At 42.6% G+C, this 22,031-nt stretch overlaps 1 protein-coding gene across 1 annotated transcript in view; it reads right to left on the minus strand.

Moving 5' to 3' along the window:
• The window catches only part of grm1b (glutamate receptor, metabotropic 1b), a 28,649-nt gene that overhangs the window by 4,882 nt on the left and 1,736 nt on the right, over nucleotides 1–22,031 (minus strand). The window contains exons 2-7 of the mRNA XM_014197109.3: nucleotides 19,645–20,489; nucleotides 15,995–16,244; nucleotides 12,454–12,689; nucleotides 8,258–8,504; nucleotides 7,674–7,842; nucleotides 7,120–7,246 (exon numbers count right to left, since the gene is read on the minus strand). Of these exons, the coding sequence (XP_014052584.3) occupies nucleotides 7,120–7,246; nucleotides 7,674–7,842; nucleotides 8,258–8,504; nucleotides 12,454–12,689; nucleotides 15,995–16,244; nucleotides 19,645–20,374 (1,759 nt within the window). The 5' untranslated portion in view covers nucleotides 20,375–20,489. The remainder of the gene's footprint in view (nucleotides 1–7,119; nucleotides 7,247–7,673; nucleotides 7,843–8,257; nucleotides 8,505–12,453; nucleotides 12,690–15,994; nucleotides 16,245–19,644; nucleotides 20,490–22,031) is intronic.

The following is a 22,031-nucleotide window of genomic DNA, read 5'->3' on the forward strand; positions in this document are numbered from 1 at the left end:
CTGCATCCTTTGATTTTCTCTGTCCCCTATCCTCCAGGCCGGCTCGGTCCTCCCCTCCTGCTCCGTGGCTCGACGACTCACTACGAGCTCACAGAACAAGGCTCCGGGCAGCCGAGCGGAAATGGAGGAAAACTCGCCTCCCTGCGGACCTGGCATCCTTTCACTCACTCCTCTCTACATTCTCCTCTTCTGTCTCTGCTGCTAAAGCCACTTTCTACCACTCTAAATTCCAAGCATCTGCCTCTAACCCTAGGAAGCTCTTTGCTACCTTCTCCTCCCTCCTGAATCCTCCTCCCCCTCCCCCCCCCTCCTCCCTCTCTGCGGATGACTTCGTCAACCATTTTGAAAAGAAGGTTGACGATATCCGATCCTCGTTTGCTAAGTCAAACGACACCGCTGGTCCTGCTCACACTGCCCTACCCTGTGCTTTGACCTCTTTCTCCCCTCTCTCTCCAGATGAAATCTCGCGTCTTGTGACGGCCGGCCGCCCAACAACCTGCCCACTTGACCCTATCCCCTCCTCTCTTCTCCAGACCATTTCCGGAGACCTTCTCCCCTTCCTCACCTCGCTCATCAACTCATCCTTGACCGCTGGCTACGTCCCTTCCGTCTTCAAGAGAGCGAGAGTTGCACCCCTTCTGAAAAAACCTACACTCGATCCCTCCGATGTCAACAACTACAGACCAGTATCCCTTCTTTCTTTTCTCTCCAAAACTCTTGAACGTGCCGTCCTTGGCCAGCTCTCCTGCTATCTCTCTCAGAATGACCTTCTTGATCCTAATCAGTCAGGTTTCAAGACTGGGCATTCAACTGAGACTGCTCTTCTCTGTGTCACGGAGGCTCTCCGCACTGCTAAAGCTAACTCTCTCTCCTCTGCTCTCATCCTTCTAGACCTATCTGCTGCCTTTGATACTGTGAACCATCAGATCCTCCTCTCCACCCTCTCCGAGTTGGGCATCTCCGGCGCGGCCCACGCTTGGATTGCATCCTACCTGACAGGTCGCTCCTACCAGGTGGCGTGGCGAGAATCTGTCTCCGCACCATGCGCTCTCACCACTGGTGTCCCCCAGGGCTCTGTTCTAGGCCCTCTCCTATTCTCGCTATACACCAAGTCACTTGGCTCTGTCATATCCTCACATGGTCTCTCCTATCATTGCTATGCAGACGACACACAATTAATCTTCTCCTTTCCCCCTTCTGATAACCAGGCGGCGAATCGCATCTCTGCATGTCTGTCAGACATATCAGTGTGGATGACGGATCACCAGCTCAAGCTGAACCTCGGCAAGACGGAGCTGCTCTTCCTCCCGGGGAAGGACTGCCCCTTCCATGATCTCGCCATCACGGTTGACAACTCCCTTGTGTCCTCCTCCCAGAGTGCTAAGAACCTTGGCGTGATCCTGGACAACACCCTGTCGTTCTCCACTAACATCAAGGCGGTGACCCGATCCTGTAGGTTCATGCTCTACAACATTCGCAGAGTACGACCCTGCCTCACACAGGAAGCGGCGCAGGTCCTAATCCAGGCACTTGTCATCTCCCGTCTGGATTACTGCAACTCGCTGTTGGCTGGGCTCCCTGCCTGTGCCATTAAACCCCTACAACTCATCCAGAACGCCGCAGCCCGTCTGGTGTTCAACCTTCCCAAGTTCTCTCACGTCACCCCGCTCCTCCGCTCTCTCCACTGGCTTCCAGTTGAAGCTCGCATCCGCTACAAGACCATGGTGATTGCCTACAGAGCTGTGAAGGGAACGGCACCTCCATACCTTCAGGCTCTGATCAGGCCCTACACCCAAACAAGGGCACTGCGTTCATCCACCACTGGCCTGCTGGCCCCCCTACCTCTGAGGAAGCACAGTTCCCGCTCAGCCCAGTCAAAACTGTTCGCTGCTCTGGCACCCCAATGGTGGAACAAGCTCCCTCACGACGCCAGGACAGCGGAGTCAATCACCACCTTCCGGAGACACCTGAAACCCCACCTCTTTAAGGAATACCTAGGATAGGATAAAGTAATCCTTCTAACCCCCCCCCCCCCCCCCCTTAAAAGATTTAGATGCACTATTGTAAAGTGGTTGTTCCACTGGATATCATAAGGTGAATGCACCATTTTGTAAGTCGCTCTGGATAAGAGCGTCTGCTAAATGACTTAAATGTAAATGTAATGTAATCGCTGCCTCCAGTTGGAAAACACACCAAGTATTAAAGTAGGTTTTCAGCTCAACTAAAAATAAACCCCTTCTCTACTTAGGGGGGGCCAGTGCACAGCACAGCTAGCCATGGGGAGGGGAGGGGAGAGGCAGGATGTAGTACAAAGCATAGCCATTGGAGGCGAGGGGGAACGACAGGACTGCAGCAGGAGTCAGTAAATCACTGCAGCATAACACTGGTCCAAGCATCCAACGTCACCACAGTATCCATCCACTGACACAGCTAACTAATGGCAAATATTTCACTGACCAATTTTATATTAAAGGGATACTTCAGGGTTTTGGAAATTATGCCCTTTATCCTTTTCCCCAGAGTCAGATGAACTTGTGGATACCGGTTTTATGTCGCTGTGTCCAGTATGAAGGAAGTTAGTTTCGTAAGGCAATGCTAACTAGCATTAGCACAATTACTGGATGTCTATGGGTATCTACTAGCATGCTATGGGTATCTACTAGCATCTGACTCTGGGGAAGTAGATAAAGGGCCTCAGTGCCAAAATTATGAAGTATCCCTTTAACGTCAAACAGCAAAAACTAAATAATCACACAAGGTCATTAAGTAGTTTGTGTTATGGTTGTTAAAATAATTGCTATCTAAACAAAATGTTCACTTTCACAAAGTTGATGACAATTATTTTTAGTTTGTATCGTTGTTTCATGTCTAATGCCTCTGACGTGAAAGGTAGACATTTAAATGAATTTAAAGGAGAGCATCTTGTCTTTGAAGAGCTTGAAAGCCATAAGCAGTAGCAATAAGAAAGGTAGGGCTGTCTGATACATGTTGAATATGATTAATGGTTCTCTGGTGTCATGGGGTGCACCTTTGAAAATAGGAAAGCAGTATAGGCCAGATGGGTGAAATAGTGCTGTTACCAACAATCATGGATGAATAAACTCTGTTGAGCACAAATTAAGTGTTGTGCTGTGAAGGCTTTGAGAAACTGAACTTCAAAATCAGACTGTAATACCCCTGGGGGAATAGTGTCTCCCCTGTGAATAAGATATCTGCTCTGATCTCTTATTAAAGGGATATTTAAAGGGATACTTCAGGATTTTGCCGATTTCTCCAGAGTGAGATGAACTCGTGGATAGCATTTTTATGTCTCTGCGTGCAATATGAAGGAAGTTGCTATCTAGAGCTAACGCAATTTCTAACTAGCGTTAGCACAATGACCAGATACCCATGGACTTCCAGTCAGATGCCCATAGAGTTCCAGTCATTGCGCTAGCGCTAGTTAGCAACTTCCTTCAAACTGCACGCACAGATATAAAAATGGTATCCACAAGTTTATCAAATTCTGGGAAAGCAGATAGAGGGATATATTGCCAAAATCCCGAAGTATCCCTTTGATATTATACAGCTGAACAGAAAGGTTGAGCGCATCACATGAGCAAGGAAGTAAATGTAAATATTGACTTTAAATTAACAATATACTTTAGGCCTCCTGTAATGTCATGTAATAATATACATGGATGTAATAGTATAAGATAACATATGGCTAAAATCCTCTGATGTACTGTAACCAGGTGTACAGTGCATTCGGAAAGTATTCAGACCCCTTTACTTTTTCCACATTTTGTTACATTACAGCCTTATTCTAAAATGGATTAAACAGTGCCTTAGACGACTGCACCACTCAGGAGGCCCCTCCCATTATTCTCTGTAGATCCTCTCAAGCTCTGTCAGGTAGGATGGGGAGTGTCACTGCACAGCTATTTTCAGGTCTCTCCAGAGATGTTCAATCGGGTTCAAGTCCGGGCTCTGGCTGGGCCACTCAAGGACATTCAGAGACTTGTCCCGAAGCCATTCCTGCATTGTCTTGTCTGTGTGCTTAGAGTCGTCGTCTTGTTGGAAGGTGAACCTTCACCCCAGTCTGAGGTCCTGAGGACTTTGCAGCAGATTTTCACCAAGGATCTCTCGGTACTATGCTCCGTTCATCTTTCCCTCGATCCTGACTAGTCTCCCAGTCCCTGCCGCTGAAAAACATCCCCACAGCATGATGCTGCCACCACCATGCTTCACCGTAGGGATGGTGCCAGGTTTCCTCCAGACGTGACACTTGGCATTCAGGCCAAAGAGTTCAATCTTGGTTTCATCAAGACCAGAGAATCTTGTTTCTCATGGTCTGAGAGTCCTTTAGGTGCCTTTTGGCAAACTCCAAGTGGACTGTCATTTTACTGAGGAGTGGCTTCCGTCTGGCCACTCCACCATAACGGCCTGATTGGTGCTCCAGAGATGGTGTCACACCCTGATCTGTTTCACCTGTCTGGTGATTGTCTCCACTCCCTTCAGCTGTCGCTTATTATCCCTGGTGTACAGTCGTGGCCAAACGTTTTGAGAATGACACAAATATAAATTTTCACAAAGTCTGCTGCCTCAGTTTGTATGAGGGCAATTTGCATATACTCTAGAATGTTATGAAGAGTGATCAGATGAATTGCAATTAATTGCAAAGTCCCTCTTTGCCATGCAAATGACCTGAATCCCCCAAAAACATTTCCACTGCATTTCAGCCCTGCCACAAAAGGACCAGCTGACATCATGTCAGTGATTCTCTCGTTAACACAGGTGTGAGTGTTGACGAGGACAAGGCTGGAGATCACTCTGTCACGCTGATTGAGTTCGAATAACAGACTGGAAACTTCAAAAGGAGGGTGGTGCTTGGAATCATTGTTCTTCCTCTGTCAAACATGGTTACCTGCAAGGAAACACGTGCCGTCATCATTGCTTTGCAGAAAAAGGGTTGCTGCCAGTAAGATAGCACCTAAATCAACCATTTATCGGATCATCAAGAACTTCAAGGAGAGCGGTTCAATTGTTGTGAAGAAGGCTTCAGGGCACCCAAGAAAGTCCAGCAAGCGCCAGGACCGTCTCCTAAAGTTGATTCAGCTGCGGGATCGGTGCACCACCAGTACAGAGCTTGCTCAGGAATGGCAGCAGGCAGGTGTGAGTGCATCTGCACGCACAGTGAGGCGAAGACTTTTGGAGGATGGCCTGGTGTCAAGAAGGGCAGCAAAGAAGCCACTTCTCTCCAGGAAAAACATCAGGGACAGACTGCTATTCTGCAAAAGGTACAGGGATAGGACTGCTGAGGACTGGAGTAAAGTCATTTTCTCTGATGAATCCCCTTTCCGATTGTTTGGGGCATCTGGAAAAAAGCTTGTCTGGAGAAGACAAGGTGAGCGCTACCATCAGTCCTGTGTCATGCCAACTGTAAAGCATCCTGAGACACAGTCATGTGTGGGGTTGCTTCTCAGCCAAGGGAGTGGGCTCACTCACAATTTTGCCTAAGAACACAGCCATGAATAAAGAATGGTACCAACACATCCTCCGAGAGCAACTTCTCCCAACCATCCAGGAACAGTTTGGTGACGAACAATGCCTTTTCCAGCATGATGGAGCATCTTGCCAAAAGGCAAAAGTGATAACTAAGTGGCTCGGGGAACAAAACATCGATATTTTGAGTCCATGGCCAGGAAACTCCCCAGACCTTAATCCCATTGAGAACTTGTGGTCAATCCTCAAGAGGCGGGTGGACAAACAAAAACCCACAAATTCTGACAATCTCCAAGCATTGATTATGCAAGAATGGGCTGCCATCAGTCAGGATGTGGCCCAGAAGTTAATTGACAGCATGCCAGGGCGAATTGCTGAGGTCTTGAAAAAGAAGGATCAACACTGCAAATATTGACTCTTTGCATCAACTTCATGTAATTGTCAATAAAAGCCTTTGGCACTTATGAAATGCTTGTAATTATACTTCAGTATTCCATAGAAACATCTGACAAAAATATTTAAAGACACTGAAGCAGCAAACTTTGTGAAAATTAATATTTGTGTCATTCTCAAAACTTTTGGCCACGACTGTATATATCCCTGTGTTTCCTGTCTCTCTGTACCAGTTCATCTTGTATGTTTTTCAAGTCAACCAGCGGTTTTCCCGTACTCCTGCTTCTAATCTCTTTTGCTAGTCCTCCCGGTTTTTGACCCTTGCCTGTTTTCTGGACTCCGTACCCGCCTGCCTGACCATTCTGCCTGCCCTGACCTCGAGCCTGCCTGCCACTCTGTACCTCCTGGACTCTGAACTGGTTTTGACCTTTTGCCTGTCCATTCTCTTGCCTACCCCTTTTGGATTGTTTAATAAATATCAAGACTCAACCATCTGCCTCCTGTGTCTGCATCTGGGTCTCGTCTTGTGCCCTTATAGATGGTTGTCCTTCTGGAAGGTTCTCCCATCACCACAGAGGACTTCTGGAGCTCTGTCAGTGACCATCGGGTTCTTGGCCACCTCCCTCACCAAGGCCCTTCTCCCCTGATTGCTCAGTTTGGCTGGGCGGACACCTGTAAGAAGAGTCTTGGTGGTTCCAAACTTCTTCCATTTAAGAATTATGGATGCCACTGTGTTCTTGGGGACCTTTAATGCTGCAGAAATGTTTTGGTACCCTTCCCCAGATCTGTGCCTCGACATAATCCTGTCTCGGAGCTCTACGGACAATTCCTTCAACCTCATGGCTTGGTTTTTGCTCTGACATGCACTGTCAAGCATGGGACCTTATATAGACAGGTGTGTGCCTTTCCAAATCATGTTCAATCAATTAAATTTACCACAGGTAGACTCCAATCAAGTTGTAGAAACATCTCAAGGATGATCAATGGAAACAATATGCACCTGAGCTGTAACATAACAAAATGTGGAAAAAGTAAAGGGGTCTGAATACTTTCCCAAATGCACTCTCTTTTATCCTTCATTAGCTTTGTGTATATGTTGATGTAGGCACCTCTACAAAGACAAAAAAGCTAAAAGCAAACACCATACACTCCTAAATAACCCAACAACTCGATGGTACTGTTTTGGACTCATTTATGCACAATTCTCTATGAAAGAGGGAAAGGAAGGGCACTGTACTATACCTTCCAGTTCAGGGTCCGGCCACCAGCCCAGGTCGCAAGCCTTACAAGTGAACTCATCCTGAACAATCTCGTTGTCTTTACAGGCTGTACAGATCCAGCAACAGCTCACCTCTCCCTTCCTGATCACCTGTTTCGATCAAACACATAGACAGGATGAGATTACACTGTCGGAGTCTCTCAACTCACTCAATTTAACCATACAGCCGGTCACAGTTCTCTCCCTAGTCCCTACTCCTTCCCCTTGGCCTTAACCCTTCATTTGCAGATATGCAGCATCTGAATACGTATAATCAGGGTAGTGGTAGGATGTCCACCATATTGCTTACACCTTGCAGATCTGCAAAATGGAAGGTTTTGCAGATTGCTAATGTGTAAGTTGGGCTAACACAAGTTATGGAAAGGGAAGGAGGAGGAGATTGCTTTCACAATGGCATGTAGATTTATTTTAATGAGAAAATCAAGCGCCAGTGGGCGTCCTAGTGTTAATGAAAGTCAACGGAATAATAAATAATTTTGTTCAGTAGCATCAGACCAGCTGGACTGTTGACACCTACCTTGATCTCTCCCTTGGAGCAGGGCTCGCTGCAGACGGAGAGGACCATGTCACTGCGGTTTATCTGCATCATGTAGTCATCAATGCTGAGCTGACCCTCGTGCCAAGAACCCACATTGATGTAGTCGAACGCACCAGGCTCCACATACTGTAGGTTCATTATGTCATACCTAAGAGTGGAGGGAAAGTTGTTCTGAAACTTGTATCTGATTCAAGTGTACGGAGACTTATTTTCATAGTGAAAGAGAAAGCAACAGATTCAATTATATTGATCATGGGCAGGGGACTTCGGTATACATAGATATTGATATTTGTTATGTTTCAGGAGGATTGGTTATCTTCTGGGCACGTCTTCCTAATTATATGGAAACAGTATTGTCAGTGTCAGGGGACTTTTGTTGAGTACTAAGAGTAGATGCTGTACTTGTCGGATTCATACCGGAGTCATCTCGCTCAGGAAACCATCGTCTTAACCTTTAGTTTAAGAGGAAACTACCTCTTGGGCTGAGGGTGACACTGGTTTTATGTCTCGTGGCAGGGCTATCTCATGAGACCCTGACTGTACATCACCTGGGCTACACCTACCTGCCAGGTGTGTCCCCATTCTCATCAAACCACACATCTTCTCCAGACACCCCAGTGAAGGAGGTCCTCATGAGGAACTCTAACAGCTGGCTTCCATCGATGGGCTCCATGGCTTCACATAGTCCCACATGGCCAGGGCAGAGGTGGCTGTGCATGTCATGCAGACCCTGAGCCATGGCGTAGATAGCATTGATGACGAATCCCATCTTACTGTCCTGGACATAGTTGTCCTCTAGACTTTCGTAACCTGCCGAATACAGTTAAAACATGAAAGGAAGATTAGGGATGCATTGTTTCCTCAAAGTAATAAAACAAAAGAAAGTACTTCATGTTTCAGTTCTGTAAGCATTATACAAGGATTATACAATGTTACGCAATACAAAGTGAAATAGATAGTCATAGCTGAATATGAAATAAACTATTTTTCTATTGTCAAACATCTTGCAGCGTAATATAGACTGAAATATTACAAAGGAATGATAGGGTGTCCAAAGACACATGCTTATTATTCTTGTTGGGTTTTGTGCATCAGAAGGACACACTGTGCTGTTCTGTTCTGTGTCTGGGAGCATAAAAGTGCAGGCATCATTATGTTATGGCATTTTGTATTCGCAACTCGCAATTCAATTAGGTATAAATAATGTGGTAATATTATCATTAATTGACAGAGGAAGAAAATCTATTATTCTCATTTATTCCTTCCTCCCTCGATCCTGTTTGCCAGAAATACAGGTCTTGTGAATAAAACGGTTTGACACATTGTGCAGTATGTTAAAAGACAGAGACAGTAGAGTAACACTTTGATGATTTACCTACAATTTGAAGAGAACAATATTTGTACTAGGTCCAGGGACACCCTATCGATTAAGAAGCGTGAAGCAAGCTAGAAGCAATATAAGTAGCACATACTATAGCTGATCTCGGTCTTATACTAATCACAATATTAAAGGGCAACTCCACCACTTTTCAACCTGATACTCATTATCTCCAGCACCAAACCGGTGTCTACATAATATGTGAAAACAGCGAGTTTCTAGGATCTGTGGTTAAAAAGATAAGAAGAAAGGTCCTGAAAAAATGCGTATCTGTGATATCACATGGTACGATTAAAAGTAAGAAAAAGCGTAATTTTCAAAAGCTGCAGCAAGTTTCTAGCCAGAGGGAGGATATATTCTTTCTCCCCACGTCACCGTGAATCTCATAGTTTGTTTTAACTTTTGATTATGTCATCGTGTAGAACTTTTTGACGTTATATTTGTTTTCTACAAAACGTAGAAATGCGCAGTTCTCACATATGTAGACACTGGTTTGGTGCTGGAGATAATGAATATGAGGTTGAAAAGTGGTGGAGTTGCCCTTTAATAATAGTATCCGGTACAGAAAGAATCAACAATTTGATTCATATCAGTTTGTGAATCAAACGGTTCTGGCACAATGATTGCTCAGTTTTCAGATGTGTTTGTTTGTAGCCAGGCTTGTTTTTTTGTTTTTTTATGTATCAACTTACTGAATGTTACAAGTACAAACAAACACACCAACAATCGATTGGATGGGTTGTGGATAGTGGTATGAAAAGTGAGAGTTATACACTGAGTGTACAAAACATTAAGAACACCTTCCTAATATTGAGTTGCACCTGCTTTTGCCCTCAGAACAGCCTCAATTCGTCAGGGCATGGACTCTACAAGGTGTTGAAAGCAGGGATGCTGGCCCATGTTGACTCCAATGCTTCCCACAGCTCCATCAAGTTGGCTGGATGTCCTTTGGGTGGTTTCCATTCTAACCCCATGGTGTCTTAACGTATTGGGCCAAGGTCCATATAGGAACATGCAGCTTGAGGTTCTACAAGGCAGACCAGCCAGTTCGCATCTCATCTAATGCTTTCAAATGTTATTGGGCTTATGTTTTATACAGGCAATCTCAAAACCAGGAGGATGTGAGAATACACAGCGTGTGAGGGAAACCAGTTGTTGTGCTCTCACTGCAATGCATACAATCCCCCCAATAGCTTTATATAGTAGGGGTCAACAGATATACATTGATAGCGTTGAATTTCAGGGTTGATATGCCTCTGGTTTGGTATCTATGCAGCTTAGAAAAAACATCTTAACCATAAAGGGTAATAACTTCCCATCAAACAAATCATAGAGATTCTATTGATGACACACTACATCAGTCGACCTCTATGTATATTGCCAGAGTGATGTGCTTTAAGAGTTCATTCAGAAAAATACACACTCACCATTTTGGAGCTCTATACAAAAAAACGACAGAACAGCAGGCTATGACTCTATCTCTGATTATCACAAATGATCAATATCCTATAAATAGTGCAGAACGTAAGAGAAACTTAGTGCTTCATTTATTAATGAGGAGGTGGATATACGTTAGAAAAGATAAAACTAGTCTTATAAAAAGGAGATGTAAAAGAGAAACGTAAATTCATGCTAAATATTAAAAAAATATATATATACTGTTGCATGCATTGTTTTATATTTACGTTTCACTTGAATCAAAATATATATTTTTTGAAAATATCAGTAATTTCTATAGAATTCATCACTGGATTTGCTAAACAATGGTAACCAACTTGTAAGTTAAGTTTGAAAACGCACAGTACCAGTCAAAAGTTTGGACACACCTACTAATTCAAGGGTTTTTCTTTATTTATACTATTTTCTATATTGTAGAATCATACTGAAGACATCAAAACTATGAAATAACACATATGAAATCATGTAGTAACCAAAAAAGTGTCCCGTCCACGGTACGGTTGAGCTAACGTAGGCTAATGTGATTAGCATGAGCTTGTAAGTAACAAGAATATTTCCCAGGACATAGACATATCTGATATTAGCAGAAAGCTTAAATTCTTGTTAATCAAACTGCACTGTCCAATTTACAGTAGATATTGCAGTGAAAGAATACCATGCTATTGTTTGAGGAGAGTGCACAATTTTGAACATGAAAAGTTATTAATAAACAAATGAGGCACATTTGGGCAGTCTTGATACAACATTTTGAACAGAAATGCAATGGTTCATTGGATCAGTCTAAAACTTCTCGCATACACTGCTGCCATCTAGTGGCCAAAATCGAAATTTCACCTGGGCTGGAATAATACATTATGGCCTTTCTCTTGCATTTCAAAGATGATGGTACAAAAAAATTCAAAAGAACAGTTGTTTTTTTCTTTGTATTATCTTTTACCAGATCTATTGTGTTATATTCTCCTACATTCCTTTCACATTTACACAAACTTCAAAGTGTTTCCTTTCAAATGGTACCAAGAATATGCATATCCTTGCTTCAGGGCCTGAGCTACAGGCAGTTAGATTTGGGTATGTCATTTTAGGCGAAAATTGAAAAAAAGGGGCTGATCCTTAAGAGGTTTTTAACAAGGCACACCTGTTAATTGAAATGCATTCCAATTGACTACCTCATGAAGCTGGTTGAGAGAATGCCAAGAGTGTGCAAAGCTGTCATATAGGCAAAGGGTGGCTTCTTTTAAGAATCTCAAGTGGCGCAGCGGTCTAAGGCACTGCATCTCAGTGTTAGACGTGTCACTACAGACACTGGTTCGATCCCAGGCTATATCACAACACATTTGTTTAACACTTTTTTGGTTACGACATGATTCCATATGTGTTATTTCATAGTTTTGTGTTTTCAGTATTATTCTACAATGTATAAAATAGTACAAATAAAGACAAACTTGAATGAGTAGGTGTGTCCAAACTTTTGACTGGTACTGCATATAGTTCAAAAGGAATAGAAAAGTGCAAGGTGGGGAAAAAAACTTTTTGAAGACATGCTTTTTGAGCATTGTTTCAAGTGATCAATATAGCTTTAGCTAATCAATTAATCTGATTATTCACTTTTTTTGTGAGATCCAATGTGCCTTTTAAATTCAATTTACCTAGATCATCTTTGGTTGGCCAGGAGAATGTTTTAGAAATAAAATAAAACAAAAACAAAACATTATTGTATGGCTAGATGCACAGAAACTATTTATTTGCTCCAGTTTCAGGAAACTTCTAGCCATTTGAGACAAAAATACCATGTAAACATCTAAAAATCTAATGTAATTATAGTTGAGACAACATGAAGTATACCATATGCTAGTTTACATTGTAAGTCAGCAACCCTTCTGAAGAAACCATTATCATTCTCTATCATATATTCCCCATATCTACCTGAGCAGTTTTTCCTGTAGTTCATGTTCTCCAGTGGGTGCCCTGGGATGCGGCACTGGAACCTGTGCTGCCAGAACTCAGGGAACCATGGGTTCCTGGTGTTGGTGTTGAGGCGGAGCTTCAGGAAATAGTCATCAAAGGACGTGACCTCCTCCGAATGCAGCTTCACAGTGATACCGCCCACAGCCTCCTGTTCATAGCCCTCAACCACCTCATCTCTGTCTGCCCAGCCATCACTGTGGGGAGAGACACAGTAACATTAATGTTAGGACTACTCCTTACCACCCCAAAATGGGTGGTCTTTTAGAGCATTTCAATGGTCCCCTGAAACAGATGTTGAGAAAGTTTGAGAAAGATGACTCTGGTAGGGACTGGGACAAAATGGTTACATTTTCTTTTGTTTGTCTACATCATATAGATGCCAGACAAGTTGGACAGCCTGAGGGAGATGGCAAGACAGCATCTTCAAGATTCACAACAAAAGCATAAGGTATGATGCGACAAAAATGCAAGAGAAAGTGAAATGAAGTCTGAGCAGAAGGTGTTACTACTTTGACCTTCTGATTCAAGTAAACTGCTTGTCAAGTGGCAGGGGCCATGAACAATGGTCAGGAAGACAGAGTCTATGTAACCTATGAGATTCTCTTTCCAGGAAAGCTGCTTCTCAACCAGAGAATATCAGAAATAAAGTTGATGAATATATTCTCTGTGTGGCATAGCTTAGGGAGGAGTAATGAGCGTGTGCTCCGTGATACATTAACATCACAGCAACTTCATCATAGCCTCCTGCTCAAAGCCCTCCTCCACCCCATCTCTGTTTGCCCAGCCATCACTATAGGGGACAGAACATTTCATCAGTAACACAATCCATCAAAATACACACCTTGCCACTTGCCAGGAGAGTATGCTAATCATATTATATTGTTGTGTAGCACACAAAAATAAACAATTGACTAATGAATGCCCTCCTCCCTCCTCCAGCATGGCAACATCACCAATATCTAGCCATCTGTTTCACAGCACTACACACACACTATGCTCCAAGAACCTGCTGCTCTGACGTCAGCACATTGAAGTCATCACTCAAACCATGGTATGAACAAAAAAACACTCAACCAGGCCATACCACCTCCATGTGGGATACCGGGTACAATTGTTGCATTGTCTAACCTTTACATAGAAGGAAGCCTGTAGCCTATATACCCAAATCAAAGACAATGGCAAATGTAATGTCAGCGTTTAACAAAAAAAGACCTCTCCTATTTAGAAAATACCTCTTGTTTCTTACAGGAATCACATACACATATAGGGTGCAAAACATGTGTGCACTACACTGTACTTTAAGTAACGTTGTTTTTTTACAAACTACTGTACTGTATGTTGGGTAAAAGCATCTGCAACAGTAAGTGGATACATACTGGATGAATGAGGTCCACGCTGCAAACAAGCCTTTCCTCTCATCCTCCACACAGCCCAGGATAGATGGATGGTCATCCCCAGCCTCCTCTATCATAGATGCAATGGGCTGGCTGTGTTCACTTACCGCACTGCTCTACAAAACAGTCTTTTTTCAGTCGCTAGTCTCCTTGACCCAGAAAGAAACAGCCGCACCGATCCCATGTCCTATTTATCACCCATGAAGACATCACAAGCTGCATAACTCAACTGCAGAGAGTTTAAAGTTGTATAGATTTGTGTTTTATCATCAGTGTTTCATACTGTATCCTCACCATCACCATATAACAGTGTTACATCCCTTACTTTGTTTGTATATACAATATGTTTCTGTCTTTTGATGAGGAATTGTCCAAACTGTTATCCAGGGTTAGCCTGCATGGTCCAACTGTATTGTTATTGTGTGAAAGGAAACAATGAAACCTACAATTGAAAAAAGACCAGGCTAATTCGGGACAGTTTTAGCTGTAGCTTGAGCTTCACTACTCCTGTCAGGTCTTCATGCTAGCTAGCTCCATCACTGCATAGCTACAGTCTTACTACAAGCTGATCTGTGCTTTGATGCTCAGTAGTCCTCACCACTGAGCTCTGTGCTGGAGGTGCTGTCCCATATTACCCTAGTCTCCCACTGAGTCTGTGATCTGACAGGGGGAGAGAGAAGAGCTGTCCCATGTTACCCAAGCCTCCCCTGTTTGCCTGTGATCTGACAGGGGAGAAAGAGAAAGATAGAGCGGTAGAAATAGATAGAGAGAGAGAGCTGTCTAACCATGCATTATTCACATTATTCATGAGACTGAGTGTGATTAAAAGCTTCTTTCTGTTTTCAGAAGGACCTCCACTACTGCTAGAATAATGATTATTATTGTGTTCAAGTATAAACTGAGTAAACCATAGGGGGCCTTGGTATGATATATCAAAGGGAGAAAAAGCACCATATTATTTAGAACAACCCTCAATGGTCATGGCAATAATTTCGTTATACTATATAATAATAATGAAGTCAATCACTCCACAAAATGGAGTCAGGTAAGAACAGCAAATTTGCCATTTTATGTTCAGATTGATCTGATCTGGGGCCTAATGAATCATGCGTTTTAGAGTAGGAGTGCTGATCTAGGATCAGGTCCCCCTGTCCATGTAATCTTATTACTGTAATTTCTGGACTATTAAGCGCACCTGAATATAAGCCGCACCCACTGAATTAAAAAATATATATTATTTTGAACATAAATAAGCCGCACATGTCTATAAGCCGCAGGTGCCTACCGGTACATTGAAACAAATGAACTTTACACATGCTTTAACGAAACACGGCTTGTAACAAAAATAAATAGGCTTTAACGAAACACGGCTTGTAACAAAAATAAATAGGCTTTAACGAAACACGGCTTGTAACAAAAATAAATAGGCTTTAACGAAACACGGCTTGTAAAAACAAATAGGCTTTAACGAAACACGGCTTGTAACAAAAAATAAAAAATTAGCAGTAAGCTTTAGTTGTCTTTTTACACTGAGTCAATTCCTCACGCTGCTGTTTCCAACGTCTTATCGACTCATTAAGACCAAGCTCCCGTGCAGCAGCTCTATTTCCTTTTCCAACAGCCAGATAAATCGCCTTCAACTTGAAAGCTGCATCATATGCATTTCTCCGTGTCTTTGCCATGATGAGGGTGACAAAATGACTACCGTAATCAGAATGATGGGAAGTTTGAGAGCGCTCGATTTAATCTAAACAGTAAACAAAAAAGCTGTTTGACCTTAACCCGTTGGGCAATTTCATTGGTCTAATGAAAGCTTCATGCCGCCAAAAAACTGAGCACGTCACAGAATGTGTTTTTTTGAGAAAAAAAAAATTTGAAAGCTGAAAAATCCATATATTAGCCGCGTCATTGTTTAAGCCGCGAGGTTCAAAGCCTGGGAAAAAAGTTGCGGCTTATAGTCCGGAATTTACGGTAATTGTGATCTAAACTGATCCTAAATCAACACTCTTACTTTGAGATACTTAACACATAAGGCCACAGTTTGATACCTCCCTTTGACCGATTGCTAAGACTGATTATGAACATATAAGATGATCTAACTTTACCTTCCGATGAGAAGGAACTCCCCTGCCACCCCAAGTCGTCTCATAGCCATGAGCAGTCCACGGACCGTCATGCCCTCGCAGAAGCAGACGACCACCCGGGCCTTGGGCAGGCGTTCTCTCAGCTTTCTCAGCAGCCTGTCAAAGTGCTTCTCCCCGGCGTTGCTGTAGATCTTGTCTGAATGGGCGATACACAGCCCCTCCTGAGAGGCCAACTCCTTAAAAGCTTCCATACCACTTTCTCCGTAATTACCTGGGGAAATAAACAGCATTAACAAACAAAAAAACAAGACTATATCATGGTCTTTAAAGGTAAATATATATTTTAGCACAATATTATTTAAAAGGTCAATACAATATTCTACATTCTGAAGAAGTTTAAGACATTTTGTATTATAACTTCACCTGTAAGTATTGCCAACAAGCCAAACACAACAGCACTGCAACCTATAACTAGTGACTCCATTTCAAACATTCAGTCTGTTTGCCATGTCATGTCACTGTAACTCATATCACTTGTTTATTTAATAAAAACACATATCATTCTACTCATCGGTCTGGTAAATAACGAATGTGCAACAGAACAGAAATGTAATTGGGTTTTAATTAGTTCATCAACAACTCTCTGCCTGAGTCCTCTGAGTCCCTCACTGCAGGTAGATCAAAGGTCGCATCACAAATGGCACCCTATTCCCTTTATAGTGCACTACTTTTGACCAGGGCCTATACGGCTCTGTTCAAAAGTAGTGCACTATACAGGGAGGGAATATGATGCCATAGGACGCAACCTGTGACTATGCACAGCAGGCAGGCAGCTATAAACCTTATATCATTCAGACATCTCATCATCGGGGCATGGAATCTTAATTATTGTATAATAATCTATCCTACTTCCTGGCTCTTATTACTGTACTGCAGAACAGAACTGTAGCTACTAAAGCTGAGAATTGTCTTGTTTTCTCAGTTGTTCAATACTCAAAAGGTGGAAAACATTAAAAAATATATATATTTCTTATTTCCGGTAGTTTATAACTGTAACACTCGTCGTTGAAGGGGGACCAAAACGCAGTGGGTAAAGTGCTCATCCTCTTATTTATTAAAGAAAACACTTAATCAATACAAAACAAACAACGAAAACAGTCCAGTAAGGTGCACAGACTATACTAGAAACAACCACCCACCAAACCCAGTGAAAACAAACACAACTAAATATGGCCTCCAATTAGAGACAACAACAACCAGCTGCCTCTAATTGGAGGTCATTGACAAAACTCACATAGAACTAGAAAAGCTAGATAAACATAGAAATAAGAAAACTAGAACCTAAACCCACAATACCCAACCACACAAAACAAACACCCCCTGCCACGCCCTGACCAACTACAATGAAAAATAACCCCTTTTACTGGCCAGGAGGTGACAATAACATTGAAGTGAATTCATCGAAAAATTACTAATCTTGACTGAATTACATCATGCTGCAGAGAGTTTGTGGATAAGGACAGCATATATATTTCTATCTAACCTCTTAAATGCAGTCATTTACCAACAGTCGTCTCACCAGGATACTTTCTGACAGCTGGATACCTGCTGGATTACCTGCCATCACCTCCCCAGTAAGAATTAGTAGGACAGACGTTTCTGAAAGACTTGGTTCACGAAATCCTTCAAAGTTTCAATTCATATAACTCAAGAATTGTGTGGAGTTGAGGTAGTGACTAATGAGTTGTGGTAGTATGTTGCACACATTCATTTCTAAACAGAGGTCAGAAACAAGTTGTAAGTATGCTATTGCCATGACGAACCAACAAAACCAAATTATATCTTTGGGAACATCAACACAAATCATTGCAAGGGATGCCGTCATGTAAAAGCTTCTATTGTAGTACCTTCATGTGGGAGATGAAGTACAATCTTAGAAAAAAGGGTTCCAAAAGTGTTCTTCAGTTGTCCCCATAGGAGAACCCTTTGAAGAACCCTTTTGGGTTAGGGTTAGGGTGCTGCCATAGACTTACATTAGAAGTGCCCATCCAAAAGGCTCAAGGTCATTGGCCACAGATAAAATTACGTCAAATCACATATCTACAGTAGCTTTGATTGGACTGATCATGTCAACATCATACTTTCAAACTCTTAGCTAGCAGTCATCATCATGAATCAAGTCGACAATCTACTGGCAAATCCTTTTAATCCTTGTCATATGAAGAGAAATAATGAAGAGAAATTATAGATAAAACGTATCAGTGCTCATTGGCTATAAACATTACACAACAAGTTGGAAATCGCAAATTCAACAATGAGTGGTTTGGAAGGAATCAGTGTGGCTAACTGCAAGCAAATTAATCATTAGCCTGCTATTCAGTGGAGTGGCTGTGTGGTCCCAAGTCTAAGATTAAGGGTCTCTTTTCCTAGTTTAAAATTATAAACATTCAACATTGGCCATGCTGTCAAATAAGCATGATTTGTGATGTAAAATCTGACATTAGTGAGTTCAAGACAACTGGGAACTCGGACAAAACGAGCTATGACTGGGACAATATGTTTTGAACTTTCATCCAACTCGGAATTGTAAATTCGGAACTTGGGCTTCTTTCTTGAGCTACGACCTGAAGAACACTGACGTCACCATGATTCAACCATTTGTTTGTTAGAGTTCCTAGTTGTCTTGAAAGCACCATCAATCCAGAGAATGCCAGACTTTGATGACAAAGTTTGATGACAAAATCTACCCACGAAGGACCAATTGTCAGTAGGAACCACATTTGTTTAAGCAAGTCAGTAAATGAGGCTGAATGAACTGTTTCGCTTCTAGACAAGGCTCCGCTGATAGCCAGGTGTAGCAGTGGTAAGATGTTGGGACTGCTGTTGGGACACTGCTGTTGGGACAGCTTTATGTAGGCCCTAACAGTTTGTGGGCACCTTTTCTCACCGTTATAGTGCAATGAATGTATTGTTTAGTGTTGTGTAGTGGCTTTGCTGGCATGCATCCCAGATTATTTATTTTTTGCCCCACCAAGTTATACATGCTAAAATCGCCACTGAGATAGACTATTCCTTCCTCCCTAACCAACAGCTGAATCCAAACATTGCCCTCTCTTCACTGGTCGGACACTTCTCTCCACACCCAATAAAGCCCTTCAAAAGCTTCTGGCTAGACCAGAGTTAATGAACTTTAAAGTGCTAGGAGCAACCATAGAATTTGACCATGAAAAAATGGCTTCTTCCTACAGAGGCTTCAACGTCTATTTCACGTTTGTTCAATGTAATTTCATTGAAATGACGTGGAAACAATGTTGATTCAACCAGTGTGTGCCCAGTGGGTTGTACCTTTCAAGGATTCTTCCTGAACTGTTGGTCTAAGTTAGAGGGATGAGGAAGGCCTGAATGAACAAGCACAAGCTATAAGCTTTGATGGATGATGTTGAACCTCCCTCCTTTTTGAGCTAAATCCATTAGGATTATGAATTATGAAAAATCATAATCAATTGTACAATAACACTTATCTGACAGGAGAGTATCCGCAGTTCTGCCAATTATTTAAATCCCCAGCACAACTTAATCAAATTGTGTTTGAATAGATATTGATGGAAAATACGCAACATGCAATTACTTTTGTAAAACAAAAAACATACAGTCTATAGACAGTGACTTACCCTCTGTATGGACTGCTGACACATATGTCCAGTTATAGCGTTTCACAATGTCCAGGATGGCTCTGGCTTGGAGAGTATCAGAGGGCACAACCCTAAGGAAATACTTGAAGAGCGTTTTGTCACTCAGATCTATGCTGGTCGCAGAATATGCTATCTGGGGGATATTGAACAGCTGCAGGAGGTTCTGAACTTGAATAGCCACTGAGCTTGACCCAGGTCCGATAACTCCTGCTATGGGTCTCTTGGTGGCTGGTGGCTGACTCGCAGGCATCCCTTCAATGCACCACTGTCTGGAGGTACCATCCTTGTTGTCATCATCCCGGATCGAGATGAGAGAGTCTCTAATGAACTCAATACTCTGCTCCAGAGCCACTGAGGAGTGCCAGCAGGAGTCCCTGATCTCGCACCCCAGAGTGATGTTGGGTAGAAGATTCGGGTTGGAGTTGATTCGGTCCAAGGTGTGGAACATCGCTTCTACTCGTTGGATTCCATACTGTTCCCGAACCTCACCGCATTTCCTCTCCGCTACCTGCTCTGTTGACGGTTGGTGGTGGACCGAGAACAGTGCACCGATTATAATGTCCCCGTCCATTCTGGCCACCAAGCGGGACGAACCAGCTTTAGGAACCACTGACCTCTCAAATATGTTACTGGGGGAGACGAATACGTCATAGAGTAAAATAGGGAAATACAAAAACCTAATGGCATTCAAGTACATCATATTCCACATGGTGTAAACGGTCTTGGTGATAGAATCATGTCCGCTTTGCCATTGGGAAGAGTGGGTCCAACTTTAATCGAAGATCCATCATCTCCTTACCATACCTCTTTCACTGATGTCTTTCCTGCAGATGAGATAAATATATTAATTCAAGTTTTCTTTAGAAACAAGTGATGATAAACAGCTGTCCGTTGCCAATCTATCTTTGGCAACTCTTTTTACCCTTTGAAACGCTACATAACTTCTCAATTAACCAAAGGAAAATATCCCACTGGGTAGAGACGTCAATTCAACGTCTATTTCACGTTGGTTCAATGTAATTTGATTGAAATAAAGTGGAAAAATCAGTGTGTGCCCAGAGGGAAAGCTATAATGCAGAAGCAAACTTGACATTCAATCATGAATAATCAAAGTAATAATAGCCTAGCCTACAGTAATTTATAACTATATAATGACATTGAATGCCTCTAATAACATGTACAGCAAAAACAGCTTCCCGGAGGCTGATTAAAAGTTGATTGGTCTGCTGGTTGGTTTGCATGGCTGGTTTCAGCACCTAGTCATTGGACAGCACTCAGCGCTAACTTGCCTGTTGAGTTTGCAGTAATTTACCCACACTGAGATTGTTTTAGGCTACATACATTTCTGCTTAAAATGCTGCTAAAATGACTCATTGAAATTATGAATCAGATCTCATATAATTTACTACGCCTTGAGGCCTATGTACAGTACCAGTCAAAAGTTTGGACACACCTACTTATTCAAGGGTTTTTCTTTACTTTTACTATTTTCTACATTGTAGAATAATAGTTAAGACATCAAAACTATGAAATAACACACATGGAATCATGTAGCAACCAAAAAAGAGTTAAACAAATGTTTTGCTGATTTTTTTACCTTAATTTCACAAGGCAAGTCAGTTAAGAACAAATTCTTATTTTACAATGACGGGCTACCACGGCCAAACCATCCCCTAACCCGGACGACACTGGGTCAATTGTGCGCCACCCTTTGAGACTCCCGATCACGCCCGGTTGTGATACAGCCTGGGATTGACCCAGGGTCTGTAGTGACGCCTCTAGCACTGAGATGCAGTGCCTTAGACGGCTGCGTCACTCGGGAGCCCCAAAATATATTTTAGATTTTAGATTCTTCAAACTAGCCACCCTTTGCCTTGATGACAGCTTTGCACACTCTTGGCATTCTCTCAACCAGCTTCTCCTGGAATGCTTTTCCAACAGTCTTGAAGGAGTTCCCACATATGCTGAGCACTTGTTGGCTGCTTTTCCTTCACTCTGTGGTCCAACTCATCCCAAACCATCTCAATTGGGTTGAGGTCGGGTGATTGTGGAGGCCAGGTCATCTGATGCAGCACTCCATCACTAACCTTCTTGGTCAAATAGCCCTTACACAGCCTGGATGTGAGTTGTGTCATTGTCCTGTTGAAAAACAAATGATAGTTCCCCCCCCACCCCCCCCACCTTGTCACAACACAACTGATTGGCTCAAACGCATTAAGAAGGAACAAACACCTGTTAATTGAAATGTATTCCATGTGACTACCTCATGAAACTGGTTGAGAGAATGCCAAGAGTGTGCAAAGCTGTCATCAAGGAAAACGTTGGCTACTTTGAAGAATCTCAAATATAAAATATATTTTGATTTG

The sequence above is a fragment of the Salmo salar genome, chromosome 01, assembly GCF_965601325.2.
Source record: "Salmo salar chromosome 01, fSalSal1, whole genome shotgun sequence".
NCBI classification, from domain to species: domain Eukaryota; kingdom Metazoa; phylum Chordata; class Actinopteri; order Salmoniformes; family Salmonidae; genus Salmo; species Salmo salar.